Source organism: Rhinoraja longicauda, chromosome 24 (genome assembly GCF_053455715.1).
Source record: "Rhinoraja longicauda isolate Sanriku21f chromosome 24, sRhiLon1.1, whole genome shotgun sequence".
NCBI classification, from domain to species: Eukaryota; Metazoa; Chordata; class Chondrichthyes; order Rajiformes; family Arhynchobatidae; genus Rhinoraja; species Rhinoraja longicauda.
Window position 1 is genome coordinate 30,067,130 of NC_135976.1, and position 12,884 is coordinate 30,080,013.

A 12,884-nucleotide genomic window follows, 5' to 3' on the forward strand; every position below is an offset into this window, starting at 1 on the left:
ACAGCATCCGAATTGAAGGAAGGAGATGAGGAGGAATTTCTTTAGTCAGAGGGTGGTGAATCTGTGGAATTCATTGCCACAGACGGCTGTGGAGGCCAAGTCAGTGGATATATTTAAGGCAGAGATAGACAGATTCTTGATTTGTATGGGTGTCAGGGGTTATGAACTTATGAACTGATGGAAGGAAGACTTTGTTTTCATGTTGGGAGGCAGTGGCTAATGGAGTGTAGTTTAGTTTAGTTTAGAGATACAGCGCAGACACAGGCTCTTCGGCCCACCGAGTCCGCACCGACACTATCCCACACACACAGTGATCCCCACACGCTAACACTATCCCACACACAATTTAACATTTGTACCAAGCCAATTAACCTGCAAACCCGTACGTCTTTGGAGCGTGGGAGGAAACCGAAGATCTCGGAGAAAACCAACGCAGGTCGCGGGGAAAACGTACAAACTCCGTACAGACAAGCACCCACGGTCGGGATCGAACCCGGGTCTCCGGCGCAGTAAGCGCTGTGAGGCAGCAACTCTACCGCTGTGCCACCGTGCCGGGCGTGTTGTGGACTGTTACTAGGGTACCTGCTGATCACAGTTCGTGATGAGGAGGGGCAGAAGCAACAAGATGGTTTAATTTACCTAGAACAGTGAGACGTGCCTTAGCTGTGTCTCTGTCGAGCTCCGTGCGGGCGATGCAGGTGTAGACACCTTCATCTCGTTCAGACACGTTAATAATCGTCAAAGAATCCTCATCTTCCTTCGCCCTGAAATTAGAGAAAGTCTGGTTATTTCCTTCTCTTCTTTCTTCCCTCTGAAACCCGTTTCTCCTTCGAGTACTGACCCACTCAACAATATAAGGTCATAAGTGATAGGAGCAGAATTAGGCCATTTGGCCCATCAAGTCTACTCCGCCATTCCATCATGGCTGATCTATCTCTCCTACCGCCTCCCCATAACCTCTGACACCCATACTGATCAAGAATCTATCTATGCCTGCCTTAAATATATCCATTGATCCAATATAGATTACCGAGGCTGACATTTAATTTCATTTTAGAGATATCGCGTGGAAACGGACCATTCGGCCCACGAAATCCATGCTAACTCTATGACTTACTACATAACTAGCTACATCAAAATACATTATTGCTCACTTAAGACTTTAGACTTTAGAGACAGCGGGGAAACAAAGGCCCTTCGGCCCACCGAGTCCACGACAGCCATCGATTACCAGGAGACTAGCTCTCTCCTACAAACACGAGGGACAATTTACAGCAGCCAATTAACCTGCAAACCTGCACGTCTTTGGAATGTGGGAGGAAGCGAGAGCATCTGGAGACAACCTACAAAGCCCATACAGACAGCACACGTGATCAGGATCCAACCAGAGTGTCTGGCGCTATAAGGCAGCAACTTCACCGCTGTGCCACTGTGCTGCCTGAGCTACAGAGGTGGGTGGCTGTAGTCTGACCCACACTAGCAAGGATCAGTCTGTTAAACAGCGAGAATCTGTCTAAACCCAGGCAGGTGTAGGAAGGAACTGCAGGTGCTGGCTTAAACCGAAGATAGACACAAAATGCTGGAGTCACTCAGCGGGACGGGCAGCATCTCTGGAGAGAAGGAATGGGTGACGTTTCAGCTCGAGACCCTTCTTCAGACGTCTCGACCCCGAAAGGCCGCCCATTCCTTCTCTCCAGAGAGGCTGCCTAAACTCAGGTCGGGTCTGGTCTATCCCGAGTGGGATTCCAATGCATCGAACCGTGGTCTCTGGCGCTGTGAGTCAGCAGCTCTACCGCTGCACGGTAAGTCCCTGGAAAGTCAGGAGACCCACCACAGGGACACGACGAAGGTGAGGTGGGAGGAAGCAGTACTCACCGCCAGGGCAAGGAGAGGACTTTGTCATCTTTCAGCCAGGTTACCTTCAGCCGCATCGATGCGTCATGCCTCACCCTGCAGTCAAACCTGGCTGCCTGAGATCTCCTCACTGTGATCGATTCTGGAGCCTTTATTATCCTCGTAGGCTCTAAATGAAAGATGAAGGGGGACCTCAATGATAACTACTTGACAATGAAAGGCTTAGATAGAGTGGACGTAGAGAGGATGTTGCTTCCATTTTGAAAAAAAATTATTAATCAAAAATATTTATTCAAATATTAAAATAATATACACAATAAAACCAAAACAGAACCCACCACCATAATACAAGGTTAATTCCCGGAATGGCGGGACTGTTGAAAGACTGGAGCGACTGGAAAGACTGGAGGATATTCTTGCTATTGAGGGCGTGCAGCGTAGGTTCACTAGGTTAATTCCCGGAATGGCGGGACTGTCGTATGTTGAAAGGCTGGAGCAATTAGGCTTGTATACACTGGAATTTAGAAGGATGAGGGGGGATCTTATTGAAACATATAAGATAATTAGGGGATTGGACACATTAGAGGCAGGAAACATGTTCCCAATGTTGGGGGAGTCCAGAACAAGGGGCCACAGTTTAAGAATAAGGGGTAGGCCATTTAGAACGGAGATGAGGAAGAACATTTTCAGTCAGAGAGTGGTGAAGGTGTGGAATTCTCTGCCTCAGAAGGCAGTGGAGGCCAGTTCGTTGGATGCTTTCAAGAGAGAGCTGGATAGAGCTCTTAAGGATAGCGGAGTGAGCGGGTATGGGGAGAAGGCAGGAACGGGGTACTGATTGAGAATGATCAGCCATGACCACATTGAATGGCGGTGCTGGCTCGAAGGGCCGAATGGCCTCCTCCTGCACCTATTGTCTATTGTCTAATGGAGACGAGGAATTTCTTTAGCCAGAGATTGGCGGATCCAAGCCAATTAACCTACAAACCTGTACGTCTTTGGAGTGTGGGAGGAAAACCGGAGCGCACGGAGAAAAACCCACGCAGGTCACGGGGAAGAACGTGCGCAGGCAGCACCCGTGGTCGGGATCGAACCCGGATCTCCGGCGCTGTGAGGCAACGACTCCGCCGCCGTGCCGGCTTTACCTTTGACCTCCAGCCGCAACTTGTTCTCCGCTTTGCCCAGCATGTTGGTGGCGATGCAGGTGTACGTCCCCTCGTCCGCCTTGCGGGCGCGCCGCAGCTCCAGAGTGCCGTTGTCGTGGATGATGTAGTTCCCGCCATAAAGATTATTGCCTTGTCCATCCTTGAACCTCAAATGACAAAAAGAATGGACGACTTCAGAGAGAGAAAATGGGACCTCAACGTACGGACGTGGAGCCGTGGAGTCACACACGCACACGCACGCACGCACACGGTGTGGAAACGGGCCCTTCAGCCCAACTCGCCCATGCCGGCCCTACATGCCTCCCCGCGCTACACTAGTCCCACCTGCCCTCGGAACAACCCACGTTGACCAAAGTGCTGTACATCTGATTAGGTACTAAGGGAAAAAAATGAAACATACAGTACACGCAAACAGTTCACAGCGCCTCCTCAATGAGCCTCAAACGCTAGGGAGTAGAAATAGGTTTTGAGCCTGGACTTAAAGGAGTCGATGGAGGGGGCAGTTCTGATGGGGAGAGGGATGCTGTTCCACAGTCCAGGAGCTGCAACCGCAAAAGCGCGGTCACCCCTGAGCTTAAGCCTAGACCGCGGGATAGTGAGTAGCCCCAAGTCGGCCGACCTGAGGGACCTGGAGTTAGAGAGGGGGGTTAGAAGATTTTTGATGTAGGGGGGGGGAATGTCCATTTAGGGCTTTATACGTGAATAGGAGGAGCTTGAAGTTGATTCTGTACCGTACAGGGAGCCAGTGGAGAGAGGCCAGAATCGGGGTGATGTGGTCCCTTTTACGGGTACCCGTCAGGAGTCTCGCTGCGGCGTTTTGAACCAGTTGCAGGCGGGACAGGGAAGATTGGCTGATCCCAGTGTATAGGGAGTTGCAGTAGTCTAGGCGGGAGGACAGAACGGTCTGGTTATATCTTTTTATTATCAGTGAATGATGTGACACCACTCACATCATGCCCATGCAAGGTTGTAAAGGAAATAAGACCATCTCCATTTAAGGTATAAAAAAAACCATCCGTCAGTCAGTTTTTTTCTTAATAAAGCAATCTCAGCTTATGCTTATTCGTCTTCATTAGCAAAGCCAACTAAAGGTTAGATTTTTTCATGTAGATTTTTTTTTTTAGATTTAGAGATACAGCGCGGAAACAGGCCCTTCGGCCCACCGAGTCCGCGCCGCCCAGCGATCCCCGCACATTAACACTATCCTACACCCACTAGGGACAATTTTTATAAGAAAATAACTGCAGATGCTGGTACAAATCGATTTATTCACAAAATGCTGGAGTAACTCAGCAGGTCAGGCAGCATCTCGGGAGAGAAGGAATGGGTGACGTTTCGGGTCGAGACCCTTCTTCAGACCCATCTTCAGGGACAATTTTTACATTTGCCCAGCCAATTAACCTACATACCTGTACGTCTTTGGAGTGTGGGAGGAAACCGAAGATCTCGGAGAAAACCCACGCAGGTCACGGGGAGAACGTACAAACTCCGTTCAGACGGCGCCTGTAGTCAGGATCGAACCTGAGTCTCCGGCTCTGCTTTCGCTGTAAGGCAGCAACTCTACTGCTGCGCCACCGTGCCGCCCATGTGGGTGCTGGCTCAAAGGGCCGAATGGCCTACTCATGCCCCTATTGCCTATTGTCTATAAAGTTATACTGTATTGGAAGATTCCTTATGTTCCCAAATGCCCAGAGCATCTACATTTCATGGGCATTAAATGGAATGAATGGCTCTCTCACGACGACTTTGATTAAACGGGGTGAGATCGGACTTCCAAATGCCGGAATTTTGGTGGTTTAGAGTTTAGAGGTTTGGGATACAGCGTGGAAACAGGCCCTTCGGCCCACCAAGTCCGTGCCGGCCAGCAATCCCCACACAGTAACGCTACCCTACACACACTAGGGACAATTTAACAATAGACAATAGACAATAGGTGCAGGAGGAGGCCATTCGGCCCTTCGAGCCAGCACCACCATTCAATGTGATCATGGCTGATCATTCTCAATCAGTACCCCGTTCCTGCCTTCTCCCCATACCCCTGACTCCGCTATCCTTAAGAGCTCTATCCAGCTCTCTCTTGAATGCATTCAGAGAATTGGCCTCCACTGCCTTCTGAGGCAGAGAATTCCACAGATTCACAACTCTCTGACTGAAAATGTTTTTCCTCATCTCAGTAACATTTCTCTACCAAGGCCAATTAACCTACAAACCCGCACGTCTTTGGAGTGTGGGAGGAAAGCGGAGCACACGGGGAAAACCCACGCAGGTCACGGGGAGAACGTACAAACTCCGTACAGACAAGCGCCTGTAGTCGGGATCGAACCCGGGTCTCCGGCGCTGTGAGGCAGCAACTCTACCGCTGCGCCACCATGCCGCCCTGGTGGAGCTGTGTTGTACCATGATAACTTAACACTGATCAGCGTTGAGGTAACCTGTTGCTTACCATCGCAGCACAGGGAGTGGTGAACCAAAGAACCGACACTCAAGCTGCGTCCGGTTATTTTCAACCACTTTGATGATTTGGTTTCGCTTGGTCAAGATTCTGGGCTCTACATCTGTAACCAAAGAGATTCCATTAGCTGGCTACGTCAAACCTCCTGAAAGCATGTACAAGTGAATGTGCCTCGAATCTACCTCGTTGGTGACCCTCGGACTATCCCTATATCGGACGTTACTGTCTTTACCTTGTGTACAAGGATGTACGAGGTACATCTTGTGCTGGATTTACCTTGTACAAAGCATGTGCAAGTCGATGTGCCTCAAATCCACCGTAGTAAGCATTTTATCGGGACACATCACAGCTCGGTTTGGGAACAGCTCCATCCAAGACCCGCAAGAAATTGCAGCGAATTGTGGACGCAGCCCGGACCATCGCACAAACCAACCTCCCTTCCACTGACTCCACTTACACCTCACGCTGCCTTGGCAAGGCCAGCAGCACAATCAAGGACGAGTCGCACCCTGGCCACTCCCTCTCCTCCCCTCTCCCATCGGGCAAAAGGTACAGAAATGTGAAAACGCACACCTCCAGATTCAGGGATAGTTTCTTCCCAGTTGTTATCAGGCAACTGAACCATCCTACCACAACCAGAGAGCAGTGCTGAACTATTATCTAGCTCTTTGGTGACCCTCGGACTATCCTTGATCGGACTTTTCTGGCTTTACCTTCTGCTAAACGTTATTCCCTGATCATGTATCTACACACTGTAAATGGCTCGATTGTAATCATGTGTTGTCTTTCAGCTGACTGGGTTGCACGCAACAAAAGCTTTTCACTGTACCTCAGGACACGTGACAGTAGCTAAACTGAACCGAACTTGAAATGGTTTCCACTCAGAAAAATGCATTTCAGGTGAAACCACTAGTCAGTATAACATACCTAGCACACTGACAAAGGCATTGGCCAGTAGGTACCCATGTTCATTGGAAGCATTGCACTGATATACGGCACTGGTTCCAATCTGTGCCTCTCGGAAAATAATCGTATCCCCGGAAACTTCCCGATTCACGTTCTGACGAACCTCTGCAGAGGAAGAAAGATAAACATGACGTTGTTTCATTCACATCTCATAAGTTCACAAGCTCAGAAGAGATAGGAGCACGATTAGGCCATTCAGCACATCATAGAAACATAGAAACATAGAAAATAGGTGCAGGAGTAGGCCATTCGGCCCTTCGAGCCTGCACCGCCATTCAATATGATCATGGCTGATCATTCAGCTCAGTAGCCTGTACCTGCCTTCTCTCCATACCCCCTGATCCCTTTAGCAAAAAGGGCCACATCTAACTCCCTCTTAAATATAGCCAATGAACTGGCCTCAACTACCTTCTGTGGCAGAGAATTCCACAGACTCACCACTCTCTGTGTGAAGAAATGTTTTCTCATCTCGGTCCTAAAAGACTTCCCCCTTATCCTTAAGCTGTGACCCCTGGTTCTGGACTCCCCCAACATCGGGAACAATCTTCCCGCATCTAGCCTCTCCAACCCCTTAAGAATTTTATATGTTTCTATAAGATCCCCCCTCAGTCTTCTAAATTCCAGCGAGTACAAGCCCAGTCTATCTAGTCGTTCCTCATATGTAAGTCCCGCCATCCCAGGGATCAATCTGGTGAACCTTCTCTGTACTCCCTCTAAGGCAAGAACGACTTTCCTCAGGTTAGGAGACCAAAACTGCACACAATACTCCAGGTGCGGTCTCACCAAGGCCCTGTACAACTGCAGCAGAACCTCCCTGCTCCTAAACTCAAATCCTCTTGCTATGAATGCCAACATACCATTCGCTTTCTTCACTGCCTGCTGCACCTGCATGCTTGCTTTCAATGACTGGTGCACCATGACACCCAGGTCACGTTGCATCTCACCTTCTCCCAATCGGTCACCATTCAGGTAATACTCTGCTTTCCTGTTCTTGCCGCCAAAGTGGATAACCTCACATTTATCCACATTATATTGCATCTGCCATGCATTTGCCCACTCGCCTAATCTATCCAAGTCACTCTGCAGCCTCCTAGCATCCTCCTTGCAGCTAACACTGCCACCCAGCTTCGTGTCATCCGCAAACTTAGAGATGTTGCATTCAATTCCCTCGTCCAAATCATTAATATACACTGTAAATAACTGGGGTCCCACCACTGAGCCTTGCGGTACCCCACTAGTCACTGCCTGCCATTCCGAAAAGGACCCGTTTATTCCTACTCCTTGCTTCCTGCCCGCCAACCAATTTTCTATCCACCTCAACACTGAACCGTCAATACCGTGTGCTTTAAGTTTGTACACCAATCTCTTATGTGGGACCTTGTCGAAGGCCTTCTGAAAGTCCAGATATAACACATCGACTGGTTCTCCCTTATCCACTCTACTAGTTACATCCTCGAAAAATTCTATAAGATTCGTCAGACATGATTTGCCTTTGGTAAATTCATGCTGACTTTGTCCGATGATTTCACCACTTTCCAAATGTAATGCTATCACATCTTTAATAACTGACTCTAGCATTTTCCCCACTACCGATGTTAGGCTAACTGGTCTATAATTCCCCGTTTTCTCTCTCCCTCCCTTTTTAAAAAGTGGGGTTACATTAGCCCCACTCCGCCATTCAATCGTGGACGATCTATCCCTCCCTCCTAACCTCGTTCTCGTTCCACTATCCCACAGAATATGAATCTTTAAAAGCTTCTCGCAGGGGAGGCACGGTGGCGTAGTGGTAGAGTTGCTGCCTCACAGCGCCAGAGACCCAGGTTCGATCCTGACTACAGGTGCTGTCTGTACGGAGTCTGTACGTTCTCCCTGTGACCGGTTTCCGAGTCTCCGAGTTCTCCGGTTTCATCCCACTCTCCAAAAAGACCTACGGGTTTGTAGGTTAATTGGTACAATTGTAAATTGTCCCAAGTGTGTAGGATAGTGCCGATCGCTGGTCAGCACAGACTCGGTGGGCCGAAGGGCCTGATTCTGCACTGCATCTCTAAAGTCAAAAGTCTAAAGTGAGCAATAATGAATTTCTATGTCGCAAAGTAAGTAAGTCATAGGTCACGCAGGCCCTTCGGCCCCACTGGTCCATGCTGACCAAGGTGCCCCACCTAAGCTAGACCTTTGAAAGCTGAAGAATATAAGATGGCGACTCTTGTGTAGTGACTCAGTGTATTCTTGCTATTCTTACACTCTTGTACTTAAGGACGATTGTGCTTATGTATAGGAAGATTTTTACGGGAACTGTCTGTACGGAGTTTGCACGTTCTCCCTGTGACCACGCGGTTTTTCTCCGGGTGCTCCGGTTTCCTCCCACACTCTAAAACCATGCGGGTTTGTAGGTTGATCGGTTTTTGTAAAGTGTCCGTAGTGTGGATGTGATAGTGGGATAACATGGAACTCGTGTGAATGGGCAACCGTTGGTCGGTGCGGAGTCGGTGGGCTGAAGGGCCCGTTTCCACGCTGCTTCTCTAAACTAAACTAAACAATTGCACCAGAGTATCATGCCAGGTTTTTAAAAGAAGCACTTCATTTATCCAGTCTAAAAAAAGGGTCTCGACTCGAAACGTCACCCATTCCTTCTATCCGGAGATGCAGTTTGTCCCGCTGAGTTACTCCAGCATTTTGTGTCTGTCGTCGGTGTAAACCAGCATCTATAGTTCCTTCCTACGCATCATCTACATGGTACACGGTGGCCGTGGTGGCGCAGCGGCAGAGTTGCTGCCTTACAGCGAATGCAGCGCCGAAGACCCGGGTTCGATCCGAACTACGGGTGCTGCCTGTACGGAGTTTGTACGTTCTCCCCGTGACCGCGTGGGTTTTCTCCGGGTGCTCTGGTTTCCTCCCACACTCTAAAACCATGCGGGTTTGTAGGTTGATTGGCTTGATGTATGTGTAAATTGTCCCTAGTGTGTGTGGGATAGTGTTAATGTGCGGGGATCGCTGGTCGGTGGGCCGAAGGGCCTGTTTCCGCGCTGTATCTCTAAACTAAACTAAACTAAACTGCACAGCTGTGTTTTTATACGATATCAATGATATATCTAGTGTACGTCCTTAAATTAAAGTAAACTAAGGCAGAGCCAGGATTTAACGCATTAAGCATGAACTCACTTTCCATCGGTTCGCCATTAACCAGCCACTGGATGTTGGGTTTGGGGTTCCCATTGGCGCGGCACAGCAGTCTGCCATATTCACCAGGAGCCAGCACCAGGTTCAGGGGCTCGTTCAACCAGTACGGGGCAGCTTGGAGAATTAAAAAGAGAGGTACAAAACCGATGAAGCAAACCGCGAAGCAAAGAATCCAGATCCATGTGATTACATCCAAAACACAAACTTCTGCAGAAACACTTTCGAAAGCATATTATCGGGATGCATCGGCGTTTGGTTCGGGAACAGCTCCATCCAAGACTGCAAGAAAAATCGCAGCGAATTGTAGGGTGCAGCCCGGACCATCGCACAAACCGACCTCCTTTCCATTGACCCCATCTACACCTCACGCTGCCTCGGCAAGGCAAGCAGCACAATCAAGGACTGGATCAGCCATGACTGAATAGCAGAGCAGACTTGATGGGCTTAATGGCCTACATTTACACCTCACGCTGCCTCGGCAAGGCCAGCAGCATAATCAAGGACGAGTCGCACCCCGGTCACTCCCACTTCTCCCCTCTCCCATCAGGCAAAAGGTACAGATGTGTGAAAACGCACACATCCAGATTCAGGGACAGTTTTTTCCCAGCTGTTATCAGGCAACTGAATCATCCTACCACAACCAGAGAGCGGTCCTGAACTACTATCTACCTCATTGGTGACCCTCGGACTATCCTTGATCGGACTTTGCTGGCTTTACCTTGCACTAAACGTTATTCCCTTATCATGTATCTACACACTGTAAATGGCTCGATTGTAATCATGTATGGTCTTTCAGCTGACCGGACAGTGGGGACCGCCAAGAACGAAGGGGTAAGAAGGGGGGATGTTGAGTTTAGGGATGCAGTTCATAAGGGATAGGGGTACAATTAGGCCATTCGGCCCATCAAGTCTACTCCGCCATTCAATCATGGCTGATCTATCTCTCCCTCCTAACCCCATTCTACAGTCAGGCAAACGTCTCCGCTGTCACGCTGTGAAAACGGAGAGGATGAGACGGAGTTTCTTCCCACAGGCCATCAGGACTGTTAACTATTATATCTCCAGGGACTACATTTTTTTCTGTATTCATTTTAATTTTTATGCTGTAATTGTAATTTTTTGCACAATCCGCAGGCATTGCCACTTTCATTTCACTGCACATCTTGTATGTGTACGTGACAAATAAACGTGACTTGACTAGACTTGACTTGATTCTCCTGCCTTCTCCCCAAACCCTCTGACACCCGTACTAATCAAGAATCTGTCTACTTCTGCCTTAAAAATATCCACTGACTTGACCTCCACAGCCTTCTGTGGCAAATAATTCCACAGATTCACCGCCCTCTGACTAAAGAAATGTCTCCTCATCTCCTTTCCTAAAAGAATGTCCTTTATCATCCACTCGATCCAAGTCTTTCACTATTCTTGGGGGGGGGGGGGGGGGGGGGGGGGGGGGAGAGGTGGACACTCAGAACGAAGGGGCGACCCGGAAGACAGGTGCTGAGAACAGAGGGGGGCCCCGATGGGGGGCAAAAGTGGGGGCTGCAGCCAAATGCGGCAGCAGGCAGAAGATAGGACTTCTTCGTAGTAGGCTAGACGGGCCGAATGGCCTGATTCTGCTCCTACACCTTTCGATCTTATGCAGGGAATGGAAGGATATGGATCATGTGCAGGCAAAGGAGATTGGTCTAACTTGGTAATATGTTCTGCATGGATACTGTGGGCCACAGGGCCTGTTTCTGTGCTGTGCCGAAGAAGGGTCTCAACCCGAAACGTCAGCCATTCCTTCTCTCCAGACATGCTGCCTGTCCCGCTGAGTTACTCCAGCATTTTGTTTCTGTCTTCGGTTTGAACTAGGGTTGCCAACTTTCTCACTCCCAAATAAGGGACAAAAGGTGACGTCACCGCCCCACGCCCCACGTGACCTCACCCAGCCAGCGGCCACGTGTTCCCGCTCCACCAGTGGCCGGGAGGCGGGTTGCTACGCAACCTCTGTTACGTGGCGCCCGGGTCTCTGGGCCTACACTGTCCGGGCCTACAGCGGCCCCCGGGCCAACAGTGTCCGGGCCTACAGTGTCCAGGCCTTCAGTTTCCAGGTCTACAGTGTCTGGGCCTACAGTGTCCAGGCCTACAGCGGCCCCCGGGCCTACAGTGTCCGGGCCTACAGTGTCCAGGCCTTCAGTTTCCGGGTCTACAGTGTCTGGGCCTACAGTGTCCAGGCCTACAGTGTCCGGGCCTACAGTGTCTGGGCCTACAGTGTCCAGGCCTACAGTGTCCGGGCCTACAGTGTCCAGGCCTTCAGTTTCCGGGCCTACAGTGTCCGGGCCTACAGTGTCCAGGCCTACAGTGTCTCGGCCTACAGTGTCCGGGCCTACAGTGTCCGGGCCTACAGTGTCCGGGCCTACCGTGTCCGGGCCTACAGTGTCCGGGCCTACAGCGCCCCCCCGGGCCTAATACGGGACAAGGGCGGTCCCGTACGGGACAAACCAATTTAGCCCAATATACGGGATGTTCCGGCTAATACGAGACAGTTGGCAACCCTAGTTTCAACCAGCATCTGCAGTTCCTTCCTAGAACTGTACTGTCCTATGTTCAATGACAGCAGGGAATGGAACAGAATGCTTACCTTTGACCCACACTGTGATGGTGTGCCTTATGCTCCCCATTTTGTTGGATGCCAGGCAGAAATACTCGCCCGAATTCTCCTCAGAAACATTCATGATCCTCAGCGTCTTGTTGAAGTTCTCCATCCGCACCTTTGGCCAGGGCAGCTCGCCCCCTTTCTTGTACCAAATAATTTCAGGCGTGGGCCTAAAAACAGGCAGAATTAACCGAAGGCAGTTTTGAAGGGGGGAAAAAAACAGAGTATCTCCAGTGTATTTTGCTTTTAGTTTAGTTTGGATATACGACGCGGAAACAGCCCACCGAGTCCGCGCCGACCAGCGATCCCCGCACATTGACACTATCCTGCGCTCGCCAGGGACAATTTACGCATTCACCAAGCCAATTAACCTACATACCGGTGCGTCTTTGGAATGTGAGAGGAAACCGAAGGTCTTGGAGGAAACACTGTAAGGTAGCAACTCTACCGCTGCGCCACCGTGCGCCCGCTTCATTACATATCAATGGGTTCCAATCCCCACACCTTGACGATTCCCGCATAGAGTGGATGTGCAGAGGGTGTTTCCCCTCGTGGGAGAGTCTGGGACCAGAGGGCACGGCCTCAGAATGAAAGGACGCACCTTTAGACAAGAGATGAGGAGGAGTTTCTT

The 12,884-nt window shown here is 50.0% G+C and overlaps 1 protein-coding gene across 17 annotated transcripts in view; it reads right to left on the bottom strand.

Moving 5' to 3' along the window:
* Positions 1–12,884, bottom strand: part of nfasca (neurofascin homolog (chicken) a) — a 180,438-nt gene that overhangs the window by 76,309 nt on the left and 91,245 nt on the right. For all 17 annotated transcript variants that reach the window (XR_013548864.1, XM_078420937.1, XM_078420944.1 and 14 more), the window contains 7 exons: positions 12,239–12,423; positions 9,595–9,726; positions 6,397–6,540; positions 5,461–5,572; positions 2,997–3,163; positions 1,876–2,023; positions 640–764 (listed from right to left, as the gene is read on the bottom strand). Coding sequence is in view for 16 of the 17 variants with exons in the window: in XM_078420937.1 (XP_078277063.1) it covers positions 640–764; positions 1,876–2,023; positions 2,997–3,163; positions 5,461–5,572; positions 6,397–6,540; positions 9,595–9,726; positions 12,239–12,423 (1,013 nt within the window). In the remaining variant the exon portion in view is untranslated. The remainder of the gene's footprint in view (positions 1–639; positions 765–1,875; positions 2,024–2,996; positions 3,164–5,460; positions 5,573–6,396; positions 6,541–9,594; positions 9,727–12,238; positions 12,424–12,884) is intronic.